We start from the raw sequence: 26,768 nt of genomic DNA on the forward strand, positions 1-26,768 counted from the left end.
ATGCTTGCTCTAACCCCTTGGGTTAGAACTCAAGACAGGTTCGCTCACTAATGGTCTCCAATGTCCTAACAACGTACAAATTTTAATTGTAACCGTAGGATATCTCTGTTCCAACACCGAAATGGGATCTATTCAGGCTCATAAGCCCTGGGGATAATCTCACTCCAGTCATACGGCATACTCACTCCAGTCAATCCATACTGCATGCTCTCACCCCAGTCAATCCATAGTACTACAATTTTCATAACAATGTTTAATTCCCTCTTGATCATCAGTCTTGTCATTTAGAAAAATACAGGGTCTCATCAAGATTACCAGCAGGGAGTGGGATTGCCTTGAGGCTCAGACAGTTAGAGAACACACTATGCTCTTAGTGAGTGTGAAGACCAGGGGATTGAATCTGATTCCTGTCTCCTCTCTCTCACTGCCCTCGGTTTCCTCTCTCTACACTGACCTATATTAAAATATATAAAGCATAAAATGCCAAAAGTAAAAAAATAATATCAGCCGAAAAGAAACTAATTTAAAGCTGTTTTCATAAATGTGTCCCTTGGTGAGTAACATTGTAATAATAGAACAAAGTCAAATTCTAAAGACTAATCCCTATAGGGACCTTCATCATTGCATGCATGCAGTCAGTATCCTATAGCATGACAGCTGAAATATTGCAATTTGCAGATGTAATTCTTTTGTTGGGACATGTGCTTGAGACAAGTTCATTTCTGCTTTTAATACATTGGCAACGCAACAAGATTATGAGTTGGGGGGGCTGTAGTTATACTTTAGTCGTTAATACGACTAGCATGATTGTTGACCACATCAGACCATCCATATTAAAAGTGTTTTCTTTTTTAGTAGAACGGGCACAGAGTTTTAAACACACGGTCAGTAGCTAGTCTAAAGTGTTATGTGATATAATATTGCAGTGAGTTACATCTGTTATACAGATCTGTTCTACTAGCTCAGCATCTGATTAATTGATCTCAGTGCCAGCTTTTATTGAAGGAATACTTCACCTCACCACGTCCCCGGCCCTGATAAAAGACACATTTTAGTTTGAGACTTGTTTTGGAGTTTATAAACAGATTTTTGTTTCTGTTGTTGTATTCATGGACTCTTCTTCATTGACTTTTCTTCAGTTCACTCACGTATTGTCTTCGTATTTCAATTCTTCACTTACCATGAAGGAATGCGACACAAACAAGAATTCTTCGTGAAATGAAAACATCATGGGGTGAATAATTGATAGGAAAAAAGATCATTTTGAGGGTGAACTATTCCTAAGAACAGCACATTCTGATTAAGTCACAAACAATCCTGTCACCACCAATAACTTTCCATCACATTTGTTATACTGTATGCTCTTTGTTTATTCCTAAGGCTACCTCTGAATGAGAGTCTGTGTCTATGTGTGAGAGAGACTGTGGTGGGTCACATCCTGCACACACATGCACGCACACGCGCGCACGCGCGCACGCACACACACACACACACACACACACACACACACACACACACACACACACACACACACACACACACACACACACACACACACACACCTACATTTCATATCAGCCATAATAATAACCAAACCAAAACAACAACAAAAATAAGAAAAAGAAAAAAGGTATGTCACCTTCAAAGCCTGATCGAACCCTACAACCCCCCGTTCACTCAGATCAGCTAACACAGGGAAGCTGACAGAACCTTCGCTAAAACACCCAGGACAATGATCCACCTGTCCCAGACTCTTCGCCCTCCTGCCCCCTGTGGAATGAACTACGCATTGCAATTAGAACTGCACACTCACTCTCTAGCTCATTCTGCGGTAAACGTTTTATTTCTTTCCTAAATCAAATCGATAAATCTTTCGAAAATCAATACATTTCTAAAATCAATGAAATGTATACATTAATTAGATTTTTTGATTAACTGTTGCAGGCTTGCAGCCCTAAGATACAGTACTGTTGCCTCTACTGAGTGAGGCAGAGGAACTTACGGTATGCCACCTATAATCTTACAAGTTCTCCCTTATCCGATTATGGATCGCGGGGCTGGGGCAAATGGGATTTGGGTGTTGGAGCCTAAATGCTTGACTGATTAGACACGGGGGGAGAGACTTACATAATGAGAAGACTCCAAGAGGGTAGTAGGTCCACTTAATGATAAGCTTGGCTGTTGTACTACAACCCGATAGCTCACTAAAGGCCAAACAAGGTGACTCATTGTGGCAACAAGAACTCGTTACGATTCCTACAGGTTGGGTTTATCGTGATTCAATTTAGAGCAGCTGGAAGAGCCTTGTACAAAGGAATTACCTTCTACCTACCTTACCTACTACCTTAGAACAAAGGTTCCCAAACTTTTCAGGCTGTGACCTCCCAGAATAATCACATTTGAACTGGCGACCCCCCACCCTGACACGCACTTGGAATTGTAGGGGTTGAGGCATGACATTTAGTTTGACTCGGTTCCACAGATAAATAGGGTCCCCCCATGCTTGCTTGTGTTTGACCCACAAGAAGGTAGACACCAACTCACTAAGGGATCGCTCAGCATACAACAGTCACAACAGTTCAGTCGGAATATGTTATTTTCGGTGAGTGACAGTCACGCAACAAAGCATAGATTTTGTTTAAAGCGAGGCCTCCCTCTCTCTGTGCATAGTACAGTATACTACTCCTTTCACTCCTTTCTTCCAGTCTCCCACCCTCAGAAAATACAGCAATATACACACTGGTCCACAAACACATCCCTCACTGCTGTGAGAGCCATACACAGGGAGAAGGTGGGAGAGTGAAAGCTTGCCCGCAGTGTTCTAAAACAACAGGCAGCTTCAATTGCTGTGCAGTGGTGATGAAACCACTGTACTACAGCGGCAGTGGCATAATCTGCTCATGTTACGTTTTCATCTGTATACTTACTAGTAAGACGCCTCAGGGCGACAAGCTTTGGGGCGAGGTCGCACCATGTCTTGGCCATCTGGCCAGTGATGTACAGTATATCGGACCAGTTACCCATATATGGAGACTCCTGGTACCCATAGAGATCTATGTACTGTATATGGAGATATGCTGTGAGACCCCAAATAATATGCTTACTCAGTTATTCATTATGTGAAAATCCTATGACGTCTATCACATCTGACATCATACATACAATTACAATCCCTTTTATGCCCATGCACGGAGATCCCTATCTGAACCAGCCACACAGATATGGGCTGTCTTCCTCCATATATGGGCATTCCCATATGAAGTCCTGTTAGATATGGGCTTAATATTGATGACATCAGGGATCTCCATATGGGCATAAAAGCGATTCTGTTAGAGTGGTTCCCATGACATCACAACATACAACCCCTTTTATGCCCATACATGGAGATCCTTGTCTGAACCAGCCACACCACTGTGATGTCACCTGTTTATGCCCATATATGGAGATCCCTGCTCTGAGTATCTGACATCACTGTGATGTCACCTGTGATGTCACAGTGATGTGTCAGGGGAACCACAGTGTCAGGCGGTACCCGGACGGACGAATACGTGCCGGTTAAACTGCGACCTATGGTCGCAATTAAAGGGAAACTAGGTAACTTTAAGCCTATTTTATTTTTAACTTTCAAAGATAATATACCTAGATTCCTCTAGGTGTGTTAGTTCAGGAACCTTCCTGTTAATCGTCGCCTCTTTTGGAACACAACAACCAAAGTGCTAAATGGTAAATGGTGCATTGGAACGAAACAAACACAGTGGAACGTAACAGCAAAGGTGATACAACCACACTCTCCCCTGGAAGATTATGCGTGCGTCCAGAGGCCAATTAACTCACTTTTCTGAGCCTAATTATTCAAAAAACTACAGATTACAGAAAAAACACTGAATGTTGAAAGTAATTTTTTTTGGTGTAATTGAGCTCAGAAAAAAAGCCTTAAAATGTTAAATTTGATGTCATAAGACCTTTAATATACAATATGTATATCAATATTTTAGTAGTCATTTCCCTTTATCAGCCACTACATTATTGTGCTGGGGTGTTTCCTTGCAGAAAGACATAGCTCTGGCCAGTGGTGCAGTGTGATTCAATGTTTGGGGGGTCGCTTATCTGGAGACGTCCCGCGAACGTTGCTCAACACTTACTATACAGGTCTATTGATATGCATATAGGCTTGTTTCTTTGTTAAAACAGCCTGTTGTGATACTAAAGCGTTGGTGAGGTGTGAACTTGGGGGGGTTTGGGATCAATGCATGTCCATTTGCGTGAGAGGCGAGACCCCTGCTTAGAAAAGATATGGATCGGCGGGGGCGCGCAACCCAAGAGTACGGCAACTCTGGCTCTGGCTGTATTTTGGTTCTGTTCCACTGCTTATGTTGACATTCATCCCTTGCAGGAACAGAAAAGACTGTGAGAGGAGGGGGAGCACGGCCAGATTGATTGCTTAATTGCTAATTCCCTTTAATGCCATGTCATTAATAATGACTCATAAACTTGATTTCCATGCGAGAACGGACAATCGCAAAGGGTGCCATTTATGCAACCTGACGCCCATTGTTCACATTTGCACAGATACATTTCACATGCAGCTGCACTGTGTGAAGAGAGTTACAGTACGTTTCACATGCAGCTGAACTGTGTGAAGAGAGTTACAGTAAGAAGTAAGAACATTAGTTTGAGGGGGTTTTGTTTCAGTGCAGCTACAATGCTACAGCCTCCACACAGATTCTATCATCATCAACGGTGTCTGCTTCTGAGGGCTCCAAGCGTAGGCGGACAAAATAGCACCAGGCTGTGCCCAGGCCTTGCTTAGCATTCCCCACTCTGACTAGCTTATTAGATAAAGGAGAGAGTAATGGTGCACATCCACATTAAGAGCAAAGCAGAGAGTGGACATAGCTCATGTGCAGTGGGGTGGGGTGGGGATGGGTTAGAGAGAGAAAACCCCGCTTGAAATGTCTGGAAAGTAGAAACATTGATCTCTTTAAAATGTTATAAATCCTCTACCATTATTTTCCGGGGCAGCCCAAATGGATTGAATGGAGTTCTAAATCGAAGAGTACCTGAATACAGAAACCTTTCCGAACTGAAAGGTCGGCACATCGAGTCCAATGTGATTGTCTTTAGTTGGACAATCCGTTTTCATTGCATCTGAAAAGACGCAGAAATTGAACTGGGTTCGATAGAAAAAATGGTCACACCATCGCTGCCACTTGTCGGAGGACAATTTCGGTCGCTCCAAAGAACTGCAGCTTCGGATGAGGTATATCTTTTTATATCTATGGTGTGCAAGAGGTCATAGATGTGTGTGCTCGTTACTTGCGCCAGCAGAACACACAAGTAGGGTGATGAGGGCTGTCTGTGGGTGGGTACTGTATGTATTTATGTATGTATTTTTTTACTTTAAATCTTTTATCCCACAATTTTGTAACCAATTTTTCACCCGGTGTCAATTATCGAATGTAATCCTGGGCGCTACACTCCCTCTGCCAACCTGGAGAGACCTCATGCTTCCTTCTATGCATGAGGAGTTCAAGTCGCATCTTTTCACCTGACAGGGGGAGTTTACCCGGTTGGACGTAGCGTGTGGAAGGGACACGTTATTCCAACCAGTTCCTTTCCCCCTCCATCAGGCGCCCTGGCTGGCCAGGGGGAGGATGTATAGAGACCAGGATTACTGCAGGTTTTTTGTGACGGTACCTAACAGTAGCGTCATTTGTATAGGGTTGATGAGTTTTATAAACCCAAGGCCCCCCCCCCCCCCCCCTACTGGCGACAGTGTCGAGGTCCGGAAAGGCCCTTTTGCACCTCGAGAGAGTGCAGTCTAGTTTTAAATATTTATCGTCCGTTTCTATTGTGCAACTAAAATGGACTCAATGTGCAACATACTTTCGGCTTCTGAGCGTATTGTAACTCCGGACATCAGGCTATCCCTTTATTAATATTTGTGCGTACATTCTACTTTTGTTATATCGAGAAGGTTGTCATAATAACACATCAAGTATTTTGCTGTTGCAGACAAGAAAATACATCTTACTGTATATTAAACTTGAACACTGGCGATGCAAGCACCCATGTTAAAGTAATAGCAGTAATTTATGGTGCTAGCCTAGGTAATTGGTCTCAACTCATATGGGTTCACGCTGAAACTCAGTACATTTGTAGTTGGGTGGCAGGTGGTGGTATAGATATATCTTCTATACACATCCATGCATGTCTAAACACACCAAATTTACATCTCATTTCCCAACAGACAAATTTACACTTCACGTTCTGTTTAGGGAAGCAGGTTTGAATACACAAGCATGGTATTAACCACGCTCACATGTTCTCAATAAATCCTGACATTAAACTCACAGATATTCAACTGGGTGAATCTTACACTACAAAACAATCTAGCACATGAGAAATGACCTAGTGTTAAATCTTGTGCACAGCGATAACACCAGGCAGCCTTGCAATCTCAGGGTTGGTGCAAAAGAATTGCCAGCACATGCAATTACCTTAATGCAATTTATTGCAGCAGTCCCATTGAGTGGACACATTCTGGCCAAGACGGCCTTCTTCAGCATTCAGCCAAAAACAGAGCACCCATCAGGATCATTACAAGATATACTTTTTATTTTGAGCTGATTGAGCATGCCTTGTGCTTTGGACCAATCTCAGGGTTGGTGCCATTTAATTGATTGATATGTAGTCAGGGATGTCACACCAAATTCTAGGCCCTGGGTACAAGGGTTCACTGTGGGCCCCCCAAGAATTATCTCCAAAGGGGGAGGGGGTTTAACCCATTTAGACTGGGAACGCATTATTACGCATTATTTTGAGCTTTTACTATTGAAAAATAGACCAGGTCAACCTGGTTGTGCCAGACCCCCTGTCTGTCATCATCATTTATGACATCATGCCTTTTGTAGGCATGTCATCATCATGTCATCATCATATATACCCTTTATATAGAAAACCCGGACAGACAGACAGACCGACATTTGCTTATGTAGGCCTACCCATTTCATGGGTCTGGCAAATAGCAGATCTACAAGCTCAAAAATAGCAGATCTTACAAGCTCAAAAATAGCAGATCTACAAGCTCACAAGCTGCTATTGGAAATTGGGTTCCAATAGCAGCTTGGTGCAAGGTATATATATATATATATATATATATATATATATATATATATATATTATATATATATATATATATATATATATATATATATATATATATATATATTATATATATATATATATATATATATATATATATATATATATATATATCTGCCGAGAGACAGTTATGGATGAGGCTTCAGGAATCTAGCCCTTTCAGATAGAGATTGTCATGAGATTTTACTACACTTCTCAAGCCACTTTGTTAAGGCACAAAAGGAACTTGTCAAACGCCATGAACATCTTGCTTGTCGTCCTGAAAGCTCACTACAGCTAACAGCACCCTCACACACACACACACGTCCCTCACACACACACACACACACACACACACACACACACGTCTCACACACACACACACACACACACACACACACACACACACACACACACACACACACACACACACACACACACACACACAATGGCTGACAATCTATTATGAGAGCACCTTTTTATAAAGTGCAGATAGTACAAGTCTCCCTCCTCCCCTACACCGTATGCTGGACAAGGTACAGTGCCACACAGTAGCACACAGTGCCACGCAGAAGTCATTGCATAAGCCGGAATCTTCTCTGTTTTGACCATTAGATTCATTATTCATTGGAAAGGGTTGCAAAGCTCCAGCTAAACATCTTGGGGCATCACTTGGATGACTCCGTCTCTTCCATCCTACTTACTGCAGGCTTTTCTCTGTCACTCCCTGCTCTTCCCGTTCGCTGCATGTCTTTCTTTCCGTCTGTTCGTCTCTCTGTATTTCTCTGTTAGTATCTTTCTCCAATTATTATTATTATTGTTGTTTATATCCCACAATTTTTCACCCAGAGCCAATTGCCTAAACTGTAATCCTGGGCACTGCTCTCCCTCTGCCAACCTGGGGAGGGCCCCGAAACTGAGCTCATGCTTCCTTCAGTGCATGAGGAGTGAGCAAGCCGCTTCTTATCACCTGACAGCGTGGAAGGAACACGTTATTCCAACCAGTTCCTTCCCCCTCCATCAGGCTGGCCAGGGGGAGGCAATATAGAGACCAGGATTACTGCATGTTTCTGTGAGGGAACCTACCCTAGGAGGCACAGGGAGAACATGCAAACTCCACACAGAAAGGCCCTTTCGCCAACCCCACCTAGTGTGTGGGCACTGATGACGCGGAGGAAACCCCCCCCAGCGCCCACAGCGTCCCCCGGCAGGAATCGAACACAAGACCTTCTAGCTGTGAGGCGACAGTGCTACCAACTGCGCCATCCACTTTTGACACCTACCAGTCAGTGATTACAAAGCATGTATTTTGTCACTGACAGCCGGCGGAAAACTCCTGCTGATTTAGCCTTTAAGATCCGTACTGTAGCTCTCACCCCCTTAAGAGTGTGCCCCTGTTCATTGTTGATGAGTGTAATGGTAGATTCATTGACCCTGGTGGAAAGGTCAGTCCCTTCATACTTAACCTTTTTAAGGGTAGGGAGCTGTCACAGAGGGTGTCATAAACCAGCGCAAGGCTCCAAGACAAATGGAAAAGGCAGTGTCGGGGTGTAGGGCAGAGAAGAGAGATAAGGGGAGAGATGGAGTGAGAGAGAGCATGAATCACACACCGCTGAGATGAGTGTCTGTGATTGCTTTCAACAAAGGTCTCAAGTTGCCTTGTATAAAAGCGCACAGTTATGCTGCTATGCATCAGGCTGGTAATAGCATTCCCCCTGGTCAATGGTTCTCGCCGTGCCATGCCCGCTCCCCCCCCTCCAAAAACAAAAGGCTTCCCTGACCCTCAGGGAGCCGCCGTCTCAGTCTGACAGATTGGAAAGTCTATTTCCCAGTAGTGTTTTCAGCCGTGGATAACCTTAGAATGATCAGAGAGGAGTCACTTGGCGTTGGGAGGCATATAGAGCCCCGATTCAAATTTGTGCCAGAGCAGCACTCAGCAGAATGTCAATGTCATTTGATCTAGAATGGGATTTCCCCGTTCGAGGTTACAGCGGCTTCCCCCGCCCCGGTAGTGAACAGGTCAGCAATACCCAGACACCCCTGGAGGGGAAGCCACACTGAATTGGAGATGTAAATCACTTTGAATATCACACCGTCGCACAGTGTTATCAAATTGCCTCGACCGCTGTCACAGTTTACCTTACACTAAATATTGGCAGCCTCTGTCCCGTCTGATACACTTGATATACAGCGTCCCCGTGAGTGACCGAAAAAATTACTAAACCACTTCGTGAATCGCTAGCTCATTTAGGGAATATTGCCCATGCATGAAGAACCAACCCATCAGGATATTATAAACACACCGCCAGGAAGTAGGGCTGTCACAATTATTACATAATCGTCTAATCGTGATTTTTGGACATAATCGTGATTATTTTTCATAATCGTTATAATAGTTTCCATGTTGAAAAATGTTCATATATTTAAATAAAAGGTCAAAAATAGTGGAAATAGCAGATCTACAAGCTCACAACGCGTCGCGATGCGACGCGTTGTGAGCTTGTAGATCGGCTATTTCCACTGTCCAATGTTCGTTTTTAGGTATAAAGTTGTCAAATATGTCAGTAATTATGTGTCATATCTACCATTTGCAACTTAAAAGCAGAAATGTAATTGTCAACGACAAAAACACAATTAAATCGTTAATCGCAATTATTTGAGTGACAAATAATCGTCATGTAAAATGTCATAATCATGACAGCCCTACCAGGAAGTACAGAACAGAGAGTTAAGGGCTCTATTATGATCCAGGTCTTATGCCTTATGCCTTAACTTCTTTGCCTTTTTTTTTACTATTTTGAAAAACATTTTTAAATACTTCAAATTCTGATCTACATCTGCACGTTGTGAGCTTGCAGATCAGCTATTTGAAATATTTAAAAAAATGTGTATATATAGTAAAAAAAGGCAAAGAAGTTAAGGCATAAGGCATAAGACCTGGATCATAATAGAGCCCTTAGTGACAGACTATACTCACTAGTTCTATAATACGCTCTGAACCTGATGCATAGTGTGCGGTGGTGTCATTACCATATATTTTGTTTTCTGGTTTCATTCCCAAATCCCCATGCCATAAATTCAGCACCGGGCAACAGAGGCTGAAATTGAATCTTGCATGATTCGTGACCTGTCTGGGGCTGAGGGGAAACGTCCGTACTAAAGGCAGGCGAAAAAGCTTTTCGGGGACAAGGGCTCGCGACAATGCACTCCAGGCAGGGCACCTAAACACACGGCAGGCCTTGCGTTTTCCCTCGGTAAGATGCTCTAGACCAGTGTTTCTCAAATGGGGGTACGTGTACCCCTTGGGGTACGCTGAGGTACTGCAGGGTGTACTCGAGAAAATGCCCCCCAAAAAGAAAGATTGCGGTATAAATCATGATATTATTCATAGTTAAATAATTAACTACAATTGAATTAGGAGGGTAAAAAACTTTTTCTGTTCAATGATGACACATGGAGAAACGTGTTGTTGTTATGAGCCTGATAATTGCTAACCCAAATTACATGGTACCAGGTAGCTGGGATGTGTTAGAACGTTTTTTGAATGTATTGAACCGGGTTGAAAAATAAATCTTCTCAGGAGGCAACGCTTATTTGAAAAGGGTGGTTATGTTTTTAATTGCAGTTTTATAAGCAAAATGTTGTTGTCGGGTAAAGGGGGTACTTGGATTCAGAAATCAGGGAAACGGGGTACTCAAGCCAAAAAAGATTGAGAAACACTGCTCTAGACACCTCTGTCTCACACCTCACTCAGGAGCTTAGTTTATGATTCATCAGACAGAATAGGACCCTAACCTGCCCTGCATGCGCTGCCCAGTGATGGGAGGAGGTTACTGGAGACTCGCCATAAATTATCAGCGATTGGATTTCATTGGGGTTGACCCGTCTAATGGCGGACTGAGTCAGAGAGAAGAGGGGGAGGTACATTAGGTTTTACATTACTACTATGGATAGTCTACTTTACACTGTTACGCTGTCTGCCCAGCTCTATAAGATGTCTGCTCTCAGGTAACAAGCCTGAGTGTGATGTGAATGACACTGAGGTTTGTGGGGGCATAGTGACATAGTATCAATTCTCTTTTGTGTTTCAACATTATATTTATCCCTCATGGTCCAGACTCCAGTGTTTATGCAACTGGGCAAGAAGAAGCAGCCTTGGCACCACCACAGGCACTCGGAAAGCAAGAGGTTTGTTTAAAATGTTGTCTTCTGTTTTTTTTCTGTGCGATAAATAGGGACTCAGTGTACAAAGACCTTAACACACAAGAGCACCATACTCTCTCTCTCTGATAATGTGTCCTGTCATATACAGTACAACTCCCTCTCAGATAATGTGTCCTGTCATATGCCAGCGGATGGCTCGGCCTGGCTTGACATGTTCAAGCTGTGCATCGTGTACAAAGAAACAAAAGATCAAAACTGGTACATGCATCACCGATCCCACCACCAAAGTTACTCAGTTTAGCCTCCTCCAAATACAGATATGCTTGCTCATTCATCAGAATCTAAAGTTTAGACTCTAACCCAATCTTCTCTAATACAGATAATGTGTGTTGGCTAGCCTGTTGTTGGGATATACATCACACTTGACCGCTTAAACCCCCACTCCTCGCCTTCTATCTTTTTACCCCTGTAACAATTCCGATAAAACAATCCCCTCAGAGACTGCAGCTCTCTCTCTGTACCTGATTCACCCCTGACTACTGTTGCCAGAGAAGGATGAAAAACAGAAACGCTGCGTGGGGGGGAACTCTGAAGTGAATGTATTACAGATCTGTTCCAATATTCAGGCTGATAGGCGAATGACAGCAGTTTAGCATGGGTGGAAGTACGGACAATATTACATCACACGTGGCAGTGAAACGAGTGCGATGTTCTGCATGTGAAATACCCCAACAGGAAGTGTGAGTTGGGGTAGGCGCGTAGGCGGTGTGAATGCATCTCCTGACTCAGTCCCTTACCTTGGCAGCCACTGAAGAGCCGGGCTTCTCCAGGAGATCCCACAGCTTCTTCCTCTTGTCGGGGCAGCACGTGTTGTCGAACTCTATCTCACCCTCTCTATCCCTCATGGTCTCCGCCTCCCTCCTCAGCTCCTCGTTCATCTGCTCCTTCTTCTGGTGGTACCGTGCCTGGCAGCAGGACTCCAGGTAGATCTCGTCTACCCCCCAGTAGTCCAACTCCTGGCCAAAGGACAGGGCACACATTTCCTCCATCATGTGCAATTTGCCCGTGCGGTAGAAGTTCAGGATGGAGGTGAAGGCTCCCGGGTGCCTGTCAAAGAAGTACTCGTTCTCGTTCAGGCTGTAATCGTCACACACCTCCATCAGGGACTCGTGGGTGTTGCAGTCCCGCAGCTTGCCTAACCGGGTCCGCGGGAGCCGGTCCAGGGTCCGCCACAACACCTCATGGTTCAGACCTCCCACGTTGATGCGGACTCTCCTGGAGCGGGCTTTGGTGCGGATGATGTCGATAGAATCGGGGGGCACGGACGGAGTGGTCCGGATCTCAGGGGCCTTGAACCCAGCCGTTCCAAGCTTCTCAGCCATGGTATCAGAGGGGACCAGGAAGTTGTTAGGATTAACTAAAATTTAAAAAAAATAAATGTTGGATCCTCCTCAGACAAGTCCCTCCATGGCTGAAAACAAGATAGGGCAGGTTAAGGTTAAGAGCATACAGTACACGTCTAGAAAGTCTCCACTGTATTCAGGGAGCATGACATGCCATGATATTTCATGTTAACCACTTCCTATTTTATTATACATTTCATGAAAATGTATCTACAGGGGCGCCTGCTGGCCTACTGCTCCAGGTGCATACCACTTAGGCATTGCCGCATAGGCATGGATGCCTGGCGGCGGCGCCGGTTCGATTCCCGATCCGGACGACCTTTGCCGCATGTCACTCCCCATCTGTCCCCCCATTTACTTGTCAGTTTACTGTCCGATCAATAAAGGCATAAAAGCCCCAAAAAAACTAATCTTAAAAAAAAAAGACAAGCTACAAGCCAACAGTGTTTGTTTGTAAATGTGAATGTCCAAAATAGGGACACTGAGAGCTGCTACATGAGATTGATTTATTTTCATTAGATTTGTGTCAGGGACAGAATCAATGTTTTTCTTTTACAATCAACATATGGATGCTTTGCCTTGTATCCTGGTCCATAAATGACTGTATTAAGGCATTTTTAAGTGATACTTTCTAAGTAACCCTTACCCAGCAGTCAAAATGGAATGAAATATTTTATAGAATGGAATGAAATATTTTATAGAATTAAAATGTCGTCCCATTATTTGAACAGAGTGTTTAGCTGTAATTTGTGAGCGATCATCACCCTGACACAGTTAATCACTAATGTGACACTCAATTCTAGGATTTCCAAAGCTCCATTAAACATAAATCCAAACACTCAAAAACAGCTGAATAGGTTGCACAACTTTAATTCGATATGCTTGTAATCATGTAAATTAGCCTTAGGTATGCAGCCAATGCAGTTATCCAGCAGAAAAGTGACATAGCTGTTAATGTTGCTGAATGAATGCAACAGTTATCAATTAGGGATTTGTTGTCACCTGATTATTTTAATAGGCTTGCCACATATGCCTATTTCACCAGCCAGATGGCAAAATATTAAAGTAAATGTTTTAGACTTGCAGGGAAGACTAATCTTATCAAATCAACTATAAAGGGAAAACATCAAAACTTGGTCTTCTATGTGTTTCTAATCTTACACATTGCAGCAGTTTTCCCCCCCCTTCCATACTAATATCACGATGATAATTATATTAGGCCTATCATCTTTTTAGACATTTCTCTCAGCAAACACGATCAATATGAAACACTCCTCTCTCCTCCACACTACATAGCGACTGAAATGTTTATTCTATTCGACACAATGAAAAGTAGTGTCTTAGTCCATATATGAACAAACGCATGGAACATGAGAAGGTCTTACCTTGCCGAAACAAACCACCTTTTGCATGCAAACTCTTCTCGTTCCTCTCGGGGGGGAGAAGGAGAGAAAAGAAGCCCGGGATCCCCTCTAGTCAAGCGGCCACGATCATTCCGAGCACTCCGCGGAAAAGAGGCTGTGTGACTACGGTGTACCACATTTTGTTGGAAAAGAACCAGGGGGAAAAAATGTTTCTCCGGTCAGAAACAGTGCGAATTCATCTCCTCAGAAGACTCGGAAAGAGTGTTGCATCCATCAAAGCTTTGATGCCTGAGTGCGGGGGTGGTTAAAGGACTGAATCTCGGTCTCTGCATGTATCTTCGGACGTACAGTAGCGCGCGTAAAGGTAACGGCACGGAACGGGATGAAGATATACTGTAGCAGCCGGCGTACAGTGGAGTGAACTGCGGACTGTCCCACTGAATACTACAGCTGGGGCAGAGAGAGGAGAGCTGCACGCAACGGGCTGCTACTGCCTGATGCACCACAGCCTAGAGGTGAAAACCTAACTGAACGGGTTTGAGTGAGGAGGACTCACTGCATCTCAGCATCTCTGGGATATATAACCCTACCGCATATCAACTGGTCTACTGCACGTCCGTTTCCACCTATACACCCCAAATCTCTGCTATAAAACAGCAGGGTTTGGTCGGTTACTGTTGCAGCCACACTCAGCCAATGTGAGTGTTGTAGGGGGGTGACACAAATTTAAGCTTGATTGGCAATTTAATTGGCACCACGTGGTGGCGGGATTACGGAGAACTTCCCATTAAAATATTAAGAGCCAACAACTATTAAACCCCCATAATAAGTTAGGTTAGACTACTGTTTCTCAAACATTTTTTTAAGGGTCCCTTCTATTTTCACTAGTTTGGGTCCCAATCAAAGGTCTAATTTCTCTTTTGGGTCACACAGGCTAAAAGGTTTGGGGCCACTTGGTTAGACCATGTGATCCAACACTAAAAGCCTATTATTCCTAAATAGTGAATAATTTGCTGGACTCTGCATACCTTAGGTATGCAGGAATTTAGTCTTAGTCTTCTTTCTTATTATCTTAAGTATCTTTTATTTTAAAAATGTATTTAAATCTTGTTAGCTGTTGTTTATAAATGTGTACAATGTGTCTGTGGAAACAAAATAATAATTTACAGTATTTGTATTACAGTATGTATGTTTTCGTCCTATACTCCTAAGAGAGTGAGAGTCTTTTTGGAGCTGTGTGGAACACAAGCTCCCTATACGTGGAGACACACACACACACACACACACACACACACACACACACACACACACACACACACACACACACACACAGCTCCACTTCGAACAGAGGTTCGATTTTTTTCTTATCGACTGCTTTTCATCTGAAAGGGGGGAATTTCCCCATTTGGATGTAGCGCGTGAAAGGAACACGTTATTCAAACCAGTTCCTTTCCCCTCCATCATGCACCCCAGCTGGCCAGGGGGAGCCAGGATTACTGCATGTTTTTTGTGAGGGCACCTACCCTAGGAGACACGGGAAGAACATGCAAACTCCACACAGAAAGGCCCTGATGACACTGAGGAGAGAACATGCACCCACAGGCCACAGCGTCCCCGGCGGGATTCGGACACCGGACCTTCTAGCTGTGAGGTGACACTGACAGTACTACCAACTGCTCCACCTTGCCCCCTTGCATGAGAGTCTAAAAAGGATGGAAATATTTGTCATGTTCCGGGTGGATATCCAGCACAGCCTCTAGCTAGCGTGTGCTGGCATGGCTGTTAGACTCTTTTTTTGTCTGATACACTTAAGTGGAACTGTCCAACACCAAATATATTAGCCTACACTATAGGCAGTAGCAGCAGATCACATGCTTAGAGAGGGGGATGGACAGAGAGAAAGGGAAAGACTCTCTCACCCCATTACATTTCAGATTACAACAGCTGAAACCTCAAGGTGACCAAAGCCAATATAAACCAACCACCCCAACCATTTGAGACGCTCCATTTGACCTTTGTATATGAGCTCAGGCCAATAAGTAAGCTGATCCGCAGAAAGAGAGAGAATGGCCCGATTCCTCTTGAATGACCACACGACACGAGCAAGGAGTCCGCTGGCTTGACCACAATGAAAAACAATACATTTTCCACACACCAGTAATTTCAAAGTACACAAATGGTGCTTTGTATGGGTTTGTGATATACAGTATGTATGTATGTGATAAGTAAGTGACACACACACACACGCACACACGCACACTCACACTCTCACACACACACACACACACACACACACACACACACACACACACACACACACACACACACACTCACACACGTATACTGTATACTGGCATAGTATGCTGGTATAGCAAGATATGGCAAGGTGGGATAACAATTCTTTTATAGCCTTATTTATTCACAAAGAATAGAGGAGAATAGCACCACAATACCAAGACTTTAACCACTTGAACCCTCTCTAACCCCACTCTTCTCACTCTAGATTCCTGTCAGTCCAATTGCCTTGTAATGTTTTGGCTAATGGGGCCATAACATTGATAAATATAAATATAAATATATATATATATATATATATTAATGTTACTAATTTCAATCTAATCTTTTGTCTAGAGAAGGGTCTAAAGAGCTGCATGTGGCTCCGGAGTTGCAGGCTGTCTTCCCCTGCTCCTGCACTTAGTAAGCTAATACTTGGATTTGTCTCTGTACTTGGTCTGCCTTTTTTCCACTGAAAATAACCGATCTACTGTATGCACTCAGCTATGTTCTACAAATGTTCCCCCAATCCCTCCAGAATAGTGATGCTGGGGTTCAAGCGGTTAATTGCGACCGAAGGTCGCAGTTTACCATGAGAAATGTCACAACTTGTCCGTGTCCGTGTAGACGTGTGTGTACACATTTTTACAGTCCATGGGTTGGTTCCCTTGACACATAGGGGGGTGACACAAATTTAAGCTTGATTGGCAATTTAATTGGCACCACGTGGTGGCGGGATTACGGAGAACTTCCCATTAAAATATTAAGAGCCAACAACTATTAAACCCCCATAATAAGTTAGGTTAGACTACTGTTTCTCAAACATTTTTTTAAGGGTCCCTTCTATTTTCACTAGTTTGGGTCCCAATCAAAGGTCTAATTTCTCTTTTGGGTCACACAGGCTAAAAGGTTTGGGGCCACTTGGTTAGACCATGTGATCCAACACTAAAAGCCTATTATTCCTAAATAGTGAATAATTTGCTGGACTCTGCATACCTTAGGTATGCAGGAATTTAGTCTTAGTCTTCTTTCTTATTATCTTAAGTATCTTTTATTTTAAAAATGTATTTAAATCTTGTTAGCTGTTGTTTATAAATGTGTACAATGTGTCTGTGGAAACAAAATAATAATTTACAGTATTTGTATTACAGTATGTATGTTTTCGTCCTATACTCCTAAGAGAGTGAGAGTCTTTTTGGAGCTGTGTGGAACACAAGCTCCCTATACGTGGAGACACACACACACACACACACACACACACACACACACACACACACACACACACACACACACACACACAGCTCCACTTCGAACAGAGGTTCGATTTTTTTCTTATCGACTGCTTTTCATCTGAAAGGGGGGAATTTCCCCATTTGGATGTAGCGCGTGAAAGGAACACGTTATTCAAACCAGTTCCTTTCCCCTCCATCATGCACCCCAGCTGGCCAGGGGGAGCCAGGATTACTGCATGTTTTTTGTGAGGGCACCTACCCTAGGAGACACGGGAAGAACATGCAAACTCCACACAGAAAGGCCCTGATGACACTGAGGAGAGAACATGCACCCACAGGCCACAGCGTCCCCGGCGGGATTCGGACACCGGACCTTCTAGCTGTGAGGTGACACTGACAGTACTACCAACTGCTCCACCTTGCCCCCTTGCATGAGAGTCTAAAAAGGATGGAAATATTTGTCATGTTCCGGGTGGATATCCAGCACAGCCTCTAGCTAGCGTGTGCTGGCATGGCTGTTAGACTCTTTTTTTGTCTGATACACTTAAGTGGAACTGTCCAACACCAAATATATTAGCCTACACTATAGGCAGTAGCAGCAGATCACATGCTTAGAGAGGGGGATGGACAGAGAGAAAGGGAAAGACTCTCTCACCCCATTACATTTCAGATTACAACAGCTGAAACCTCAAGGTGACCAAAGCCAATATAAACCAACCACCCCAACCATTTGAGACGCTCCATTTGACCTTTGTATATGAGCTCAGGCCAATAAGTAAGCTGATCCGCAGAAAGAGAGAGAATGGCCCGATTCCTCTTGAATGACCACACGACACGAGCAAGGAGTCCGCTGGCTTGACCACAATGAAAAACAATACATTTTCCACACACCAGTAATTTCAAAGTACACAAATGGTGCTTTGTATGGGTTTGTGATATACAGTATGTATGTATGTGATAAGTAAGTGACACACACACACACGCACACACGCACACTCACACTCTCACACACACACACACACACACACACACACACACACACACACACACACACACACACACACACACTCACACACGTATACTGTATACTGGCATAGTATGCTGGTATAGCAAGATATGGCAAGGTGGGATAACAATTCTTTTATAGCCTTATTTATTCACAAAGAATAGAGGAGAATAGCACCACAATACCAAGACTTTAACCACTTGAACCCTCTCTAACCCCACTCTTCTCACTCTAGATTCCTGTCAGTCCAATTGCCTTGTAATGTTTTGGCTAATGGGGCCATAACATTGATAAATATAAATATAAATATATATATATATATATATATTAATGTTACTAATTTCAATCTAATCTTTTGTCTAGAGAAGGGTCTAAAGAGCTGCATGTGGCTCCGGAGTTGCAGGCTGTCTTCCCCTGCTCCTGCACTTAGTAAGCTAATACTTGGATTTGTCTCTGTACTTGGTCTGCCTTTTTTCCACTGAAAATAACCGATCTACTGTATGCACTCAGCTATGTTCTACAAATGTTCCCCCAATCCCTCCAGAATAGTGATGCTGGGGTTCAAGCGGTTAATTGCGACCGAAGGTCGCAGTTTACCATGAGAAATGTCACAACTTGTCCGTGTCCGTGTAGACGTGTGTGTACACATTTTTACAGTCCATGGGTTGGTTCCCTTGACACATCACTGTGACATCACAGGTGATATCACGTGACATCATCTATGTAAAAGTCCATATATGGGTATTCCCCAGAATCCCTTTTATGCCCATAAATGAAGATCCCTTATGTCATCGATATATATCACTGGCCAGATGGCCAAGACATGGCCCATATCTGTGTGGCTGGTTCAGATATGGATCTCCATGTATGGGCATAAAAGATATTGTATGTTGTGATGTCATGGAAACCACTCTAACAGAATCTCTTTTATGTCCATATATGGAGATCCCTGATGTTGTCAATATTAAGCCCATATCTAACAGGATTTATGGGAATGCCCATATATGGAGGAAGACAGCCCATATCTGTGTGGCTGGTTCAGACAGGGATCTCCATGCAGTGGCGGAGTTACGCGGTGGCTTTTGGTGCTAAAGCACCACTAGTTTCCGGACTAGCACCGGTAGTTTTCGGGGCTAGCAAAATCGGGAGAGAGACGGTCAGACGGAGAAAAGTGTGATACCCAAGTGCAGTACTACTCCTAAACAACAGGAGGCGTCGGCATGCCCTGAGGCAATAAAAAGCAGAGAAGAAGATTTCAAATCCCTTGAAGAGAAGACGACAACTCGCACACAACACACACACACAGATACACACCAACCATCCAAAAGTGAGTGTCACTCACTCACTGCATACCTGATTCCCTGCTCTCAGTTGGGGCATAATTTACCTAAAGCGAGTGGGCGGGTTTATGAGCAACAACAGGAAGTGAACTGGGACCACTGCAGACTGCAACATGTTTGTGTGTTGTTAAGAGAGAGGGGCTTTTCATCAATCTTTTTCCAAAAACTGGGACAAATGGATAAACAGGATAAAATATGCTACTCTGCTGTCGATTGTTGTCAACTGGTTTTGGAATCTAATTCTTCTGGATGGTGAGTACACTTGACTGCTGCTGCAGCTTGCCTATGCCTGACTCTTTTCTTGATGTCAAAAGTTGTCCGCTGAGACAAATGTTACTTAAATCATCAGTTGTTTTGCTTAACCTAAGGGGTGGGTGGGGACTGGGAGACTGCTGGTGAATAGGGCAAAATGACTGCAAAACTTAAAAAATAAATTAATAAAACTGCGGTCGCGCGCGCGGTAGCGCCCGCGGCAAAAGCTCCCTGTAGCTCCCCCTGCTGCTCAGGGCTAGATCCGCGCCTGTGTCGTATGGGCATAAAAGGGATGTGCTATATACAGTACATGGATCTGGATTACTGGTCCGATATACATCACTGGCCAGATGGCCAAGAATTGGCGCGACCTCGCCCTAAAGGCAGAGGTCGCATGTTGCCCTGGCGTGTGGCGTCTTACTAGTAGATTACCATTACTACTAGTAAGACGCCTAAGGGCGACATGCAACCTCGCCCTAAAGGTCGGAACTCCATATATGGCATGAAAGGGATTATGTTAGTGTGACATCACAGTGAAGCCAGAGCATGATGTCAGAGCGGCAAACCCATTCTGTTAAGAGTGACATCAGTGCACATCACAGTGACGTCAGAGCATGATGTCAGAGCGACAAATCCATAGAACCACAGTGTCAGGCGTGACAGACAGATACATACATTCATACGGACAAGCTGTGACCGTTCACATACTAATCTGCGACCTACGGTCACAATCAAAGAGATATGAAATGATAGTTCCGCTGGGACTTTTTGAGTGGAGAGTTGACTGCTGCCAGACGTTCTGTGGACGAGGGAAGATCTCTGTTGTTTTGGTCTATTTGTGCCCAGATAAACTCATGTCTCCTCAGCAGTGAATTCTACCAAACCATCTGGAGCCACTATGTTTGGCTGCCAAGTTTAATCCATGTTTGACATGGTGAGCTCTTCCAGCAGCGCACTGGCTACTGTAGGTAGGTTTCAGTGTATAACCCCTTTATATACAGTATATACTGTATATCTACGCTATATCTATCTAAATTATATCTGTGTGTGTGTGTGTGTGTGTGTGTGTGTGTGTGTGTGTGTGTGTGTGTGTGCGTGTGCGTGTGTGTGTGTGTGTGTGTGTGCGCGTGCATGTGTGTGTGTGTGTGTGTGTGTGTGTGTGTGTGTGTGTGTGTGTGTGTGTGCGTGCGTGCGTGCGCGCGCGCGCGCATGTGTGTGCATGTGTGCGTGTGTGTGTGCTTGTGTGTTTGTGGAATACCTGTATATGTAGCATATAAATATGTACAATAGGAAAGGCTCAAGTGTATTCACCTTCTGCCTGGAAGTAATCAGAATCCATCTCTCTTATTAACTCTCTTTATAAAATGGACTCTCCGCACTTTGCTCTTGAACGAATAAATAGGGATATTAAATTATGCATTTCTTATTATCCCTCAGATCGTTACCTACAGCAATGCAGTGCTCTCGCTCCACCTCTCTCTCATCTCATGTCCCGCTCTCCTCATCCCTCCCCCTTTCCATCTAACAGTGCATGTGAACAGTCTTCAGTACACAAATGATATTTACCCCCATACAGCTTATGTGGCAGATGGATTTTTCCCCTTAGTCAAGCATTTTTCAGAAACGTGATTATACGCTGCATGTGCGTAATTGATTTCCTTGCCATGTTCTTTTCCTTCCAAATGACAAGTGATCAATAAGCCTGCATTGACTAAGCAGAACCACTGCGGGGACAACGCACAATAAACGTTAACTGTGGAGGCGTTATTGTGCACATCATTCCAAACAAAGAGCACGGTGAAGGGAACACACACAGGAGATCATTTACTGAGCATTGATTACATCTAAATTCAAATCTCTCAGCACTTCTGCTGTCATGTATTAAAAGATGCACGAGGAGCAGCAGTGGCGTTGATAATACAAATCTAAACATGATAGCTGCATCCAATCTGTTACTCTACCTCAGCGCCCAGACCTTGGGACTATAATAATTGGTTATCCGCTCTGCAGGGACTCGTTTGATGTCATAATACAATGCTTTGTCTGTGTCAAAGTGTCATCCTGTAATGACACTGTGTGCCATGACCTCTGCTGTACAATAGGTACACTGATGTAATAATGTCTTTGCATGTGTGTTGCTTCTCATGCATGTCCTGGACAGGCACGTGCACACATACCGTAGACATGCAAGGGGGCTTGAGCCCCTGCCCTTTTAACAGTCTGTAAAAAGTGCCCTCTCCAGACCATGAATGTAGTTTTTACTGTTTTGAAAGAAATGCAAATGCCCTCTTTCCATGCCATACCTGAAGGCAGCATTCAAGAGAATTGCCTTGTCCAAACTCTCATGAACTTGAATGCAGCATCTTATGTTGAACAAATTGTCCTCACTGTGTAGAAGTCCATGCTGTACGCCACATCTCCAGTATTGCCTTTTTTATGCTTAGTTTAGTGTGGTATCAAGTACTGAAAATAGCCGACCTCCAAGCTCACAACGCGTCGCGCTGCGACGCGGTGTGAGCTTGGAGGTCTGCTATTTTCAATATTTTCACCAAAAGGCCCTTTTAGAAATGTCAGCCCCTGCCTCTCTAACATTCTCTGCACGTCCCTGGTCCTGGAAGACTGGAAAGTACTCCCCGTCCAGCTGTGTGGGTGGATTATATCCCCAGATGATACCTTTAATTAATGTGTGTGTGTGGGGGGGGGGGGGGGGGGGGGAGGGTGTAGCATAATTTAATTCCAGATCATTGTGTAGTCATGTGGGCTCATGTCACCATAGCAACCCAAACTGTAGCATCAAGCAGAAAGTGACACTTCTTGCACGTGTAGCCAAGACTCTGTCAGTTTCGGGAGTTGGCAGCACTTGCAGTGCTTTTCGTTCTTTTTCTTAACACAGAGTAATTAAATCGACTGATTGCAGTCACTTTAACCTTTGTTGCATTTATATATCCAGATGTATTCAACGCAGAGTGATTGTTCAGACAAGCGACGCTGAAGGCTGTGGTGCAGGCAAAGTTCACGGTTGCTGGAAGAGTACATATGTAAAAGAATATTTCAGAGGACAAGTCAGAGAGAGGGAAGGCAGGGAGAGACAGCATGTTGACAGGTTTGTACGCTATTTGCGGGCACCACTGCAGATATATCTGTAGCGCATGTACATACGTCTGCATGAAGGAAGTATTGACAGACAAGGGATCACCACCACCATATTCGTGTCACTCACACTCTCTCTGGCTCTCTCCTACTCGGTCTTTGAGCATGGTATGTGTGTGTGTACAGTATTTGTGTGCATGGGGCAATGGGCAGGTGCATGCGTACGTGTGGCCTCCTCATTCCTGGCCTGATAAAAGCAATAACAGATGATGGACTACAGTGGCATCCTCGTTCCTGAGCCTTCCCCGCCTGCTGTACTGTATTTCCCCTTTCCTATTTGTCGTAAAGTGTGCCCACTCAATCACAGCCCCCTGCCTGTTCATGACAAAGCACAGTGGACCCTGTGTTACCCCCACGGTCCACGCTGTCTGCACATAACAAAGACACATCATCCATGCCACGCTTCATAACACATGACTGGAGGAGCCATGGTTTAGAGATGTGGGGACCAGGGACGTGCAGAGAATGTTAGAGAGGCAGGGGATGACATTTATTAGGCGCAGGAAGGATGACGTAGCCAGTTCAGGGGAGCGGTCTAGGGGTTGAGCGCGCGCCTCGAGGGCGGGGCGGAGCCCCGACCCTTTACCCAGAGTACTTAGGGGGGCTATGCCCTAATGCCAGTCAGTTGCCACTTTGCTGCTGCTGGTAGCTGTGCTGCTGCCCACACGCGCGGAGAGGGTGCCTAGCTGGCTGAGTATTTCTGTCTGTCTCTGCTACTTATTGTTGCCTAATTCGTGTTCTTAGCTGCTAAGCCAAGAAGCTGTGATCTTGGCCAGGTTGTATGGAAAACGCTGGGATTGTTTTATTCTGGTAATCGCTGCTGAAATCTAACTACTGCTTCAAGGTTCATGTTGTCATTGCTAATGTTGCGGGTGCCCAGCTGAATTCTGTGTTACAGTCTAATGTGGCAGTCGTTTGTTGCTAAAGCTAATTTAAATGTACTTATGGGGCTACCGGTTGTTTCTGCTGCTCACTATTACTAAAGCGCATTTGTAGCTGCTGTCCAGGCGGGGTTCAAGGCAAGGCTTATGGCATAACTGTTGGGTTTGTTGTTTGTGGTAAACACGGCTGAGGTCTACTTCTTACTACTGCTTCATCAAGGTAATGTTGCCATTCCAGCGATTTTTGCATACTACAGATCAAGATGGAAGTAGTTGCGGCTACTGGCTAATGCTAAAATAACTTCATTGTGCTTGGCTTTGCTTGCGACCGTTTGCTATAAAGGTAAACTCAGTTGGTTGTGCTTATCGGGAACAGTGGTGTGTTGTCGTATCTGCTACTGTTGAGCAGCGTTCCATCCTTTCAGTCAGCCAAGGGCTAGCTTTTGCTTGTTGTTAGCCGGCTAGCTTCTAACTTCTGCAAGGATAGCTGTTGGTATTAGGTAAAACAGCTTGCTAGCCATGTTCTAGGCACAAGTATGGCCCCGTGGGGAAATGTTGCCTCTATTAACAGTAATGACTCATGTCAGGAGGAATAAATTATGTAGGTTGCGCGCGGCATCTACCCTTTTATATACACTTTATACATCTACCTAGCAGAGTTTTACGTCTGCACGGAGGAGGTTACGCTCAGTAGCGCATACTAAGCGCTGCGTGTGGGAAATGTAGTTCTCTATCATGCCAAGCCTCGGCGTTGTGCTAGAAGTAATAGTCGTATGAACTACACGTCGGGCCAGGAGGGAAGCATTCGATTCAGGCTTCGTTGCAGCGTGCTTAATCTAGTTAGTATCTGGGCCCTATATTGCTTCTGCCTCTCCTCGGGTTATGTGTATGTTTCTTAATTCTTGCACTGTCTGGCCCTCGCGGGATGAATGATTAAAACATTAATCGCCGCTCGTTTGAGAAGCTATAAAGGATGTCTGTCTGCGTGGGCTCCTGGGAGGAGGATAACCCGCGAGCGCATAGGTGCCATAGCTTACGTGCGAACAACGTTTTGCTTCCGCTAACACAAGTCGTGCCTGTCTGACCTGACGTCACCAGTTGAACTCGCTAGTGCATGCAGGGAAACGTAGTCTACTCTAAAGCTAACTATTCTCTTCAGTTTTCAGCATCCATCAGCTGCAGCTCATCAGCTTTTTCCTCGCATCGCAGGATATTAGTTAAGGTTTGATAAGTTCTAAGTTGTCAGTTGTGCTGCTATATTAAATGCTAAATAAATATGCCAATTGTTGCTGCTGCCGCAGTCGGATACTGTCATGTCTCCGTGGTTTCGGCTGAGGCTAGCTCTACTCAAGCTGCTAATGCTGCTGTAATGGCTGCTAACAATTACAACTGACGCTACTGCTTGTAGGATGCTGACATCATGTTATCTGTGCAGTTCATGCTCTGATACTAACATTATTTGTATCATTACAGCTCCTGGCTAAAGCACTTCTGGTCCGCTGCTACACGATCAAGTTATCGTTACTGCTTCATGTTAAAGCTGCTACAATCGTTACTGCTTCATGTCAAAGCCGCTACCAGTGTATCAGAAGTAAAAGTGATTTAATTTAAATATTGGTTTCAAACTAAGGTTATAGTATTGGGTCTCATAGCACACTTTATGTTCTAGTGGTGTTCCGTAGCTGCTGCACTGGGTTACAGCGCTGGTTTATAGGTCATGCTAAAGCTGCTACATGACTGTTGCTATCTTATGTTCATATCCAGGATTCTCTTATCCGTTGTGCCGCTATCTTGGAGGCTAAAATGGTCACATTATGGTGCCAGCGGCTCTTGTTGCCGCTGCTACAGTCAGATACTATAATGTCTATATAGGTTCAGCTATTGTTAGCTCTACTCAATCTGCGGCTGCGTGCTAGCATAACTGCTAATAATGACAGCTAATGCTAATGCTTGTAAAAATGCTGCATCATGTTTTCTTACAGCTCATAAAGCTAATACATGTTGGTTGCTAACATCCTGTTTATTATTTCAGCTCCAGGCCGGAGCGGCTGCAGGCCCACGGCTACGGCATCAGGTTATCATGGCAGCTGTATGCTAAAGCGGCTACATGTTCCACTAATCATGTTTTACTTATAGCTTCTTGCCGCGGCTGCTACATGTCTGCTGCTAACATTTCTATCTTTTCAGCTCGTGGTGGAGTGGCCGCATAGCTGCTACTGCAGCAGGTCGCCATAGCAGCTTGGCGCTGCAGCTGCTGAGGTTTTCTGCTAACATATTTATCATTACAGCTCCAGGCCGGAGCTGCGGCATGCCCACTGCCACGGCATCAGCTTCGGGCTAAAACCGACGCACAGCGGCGGCTACAGCAGTTCGCCATTGCAGCGTCGCGCGGCAGTGTGGAGTGTTTTCTGCTAACATGTCTGTCATTACTGCTCCAGTATTGCAGCTTCAGGCTAAAGCGGCATAGGTTCAGCTAAATCGCGTTTAAGGGCGCGGCTAACATCATGTTTATGTTTACTTTTCAGGTTCCTAACCCTAACATTATGTTTATTTTTTCAG

The 26,768-nt window shown here is 44.4% G+C and overlaps 1 protein-coding gene across 1 annotated transcript in view; it reads right to left on the minus strand.

The window, feature by feature from the left end:
- The window catches only part of kcnb2b (potassium voltage-gated channel subfamily B member 2b), a gene marked incomplete at both ends in the record, with an annotated part of 181,227 nt that extends 168,538 nt beyond the window's left edge, over nucleotides 1-12,689 (minus strand). Inside the window, one exon of the mRNA XM_080751610.1 lies at nucleotides 12,105-12,689. Within this exon, the coding sequence (XP_080607736.1) occupies nucleotides 12,105-12,689 (585 nt within the window). The remainder of the gene's footprint in view (nucleotides 1-12,104) is intronic.
- Nucleotides 12,690-26,768: the final 14,079 nt, after the last annotated feature.

The sequence above is a fragment of the Nannobrachium achirus genome, assembly GCF_963921795.1.
Source record: "Nannobrachium achirus genome assembly, chromosome: 21".
In the NCBI taxonomy this organism is placed as follows: Eukaryota; Metazoa; Chordata; class Actinopteri; order Myctophiformes; family Myctophidae; genus Nannobrachium; species Nannobrachium achirus.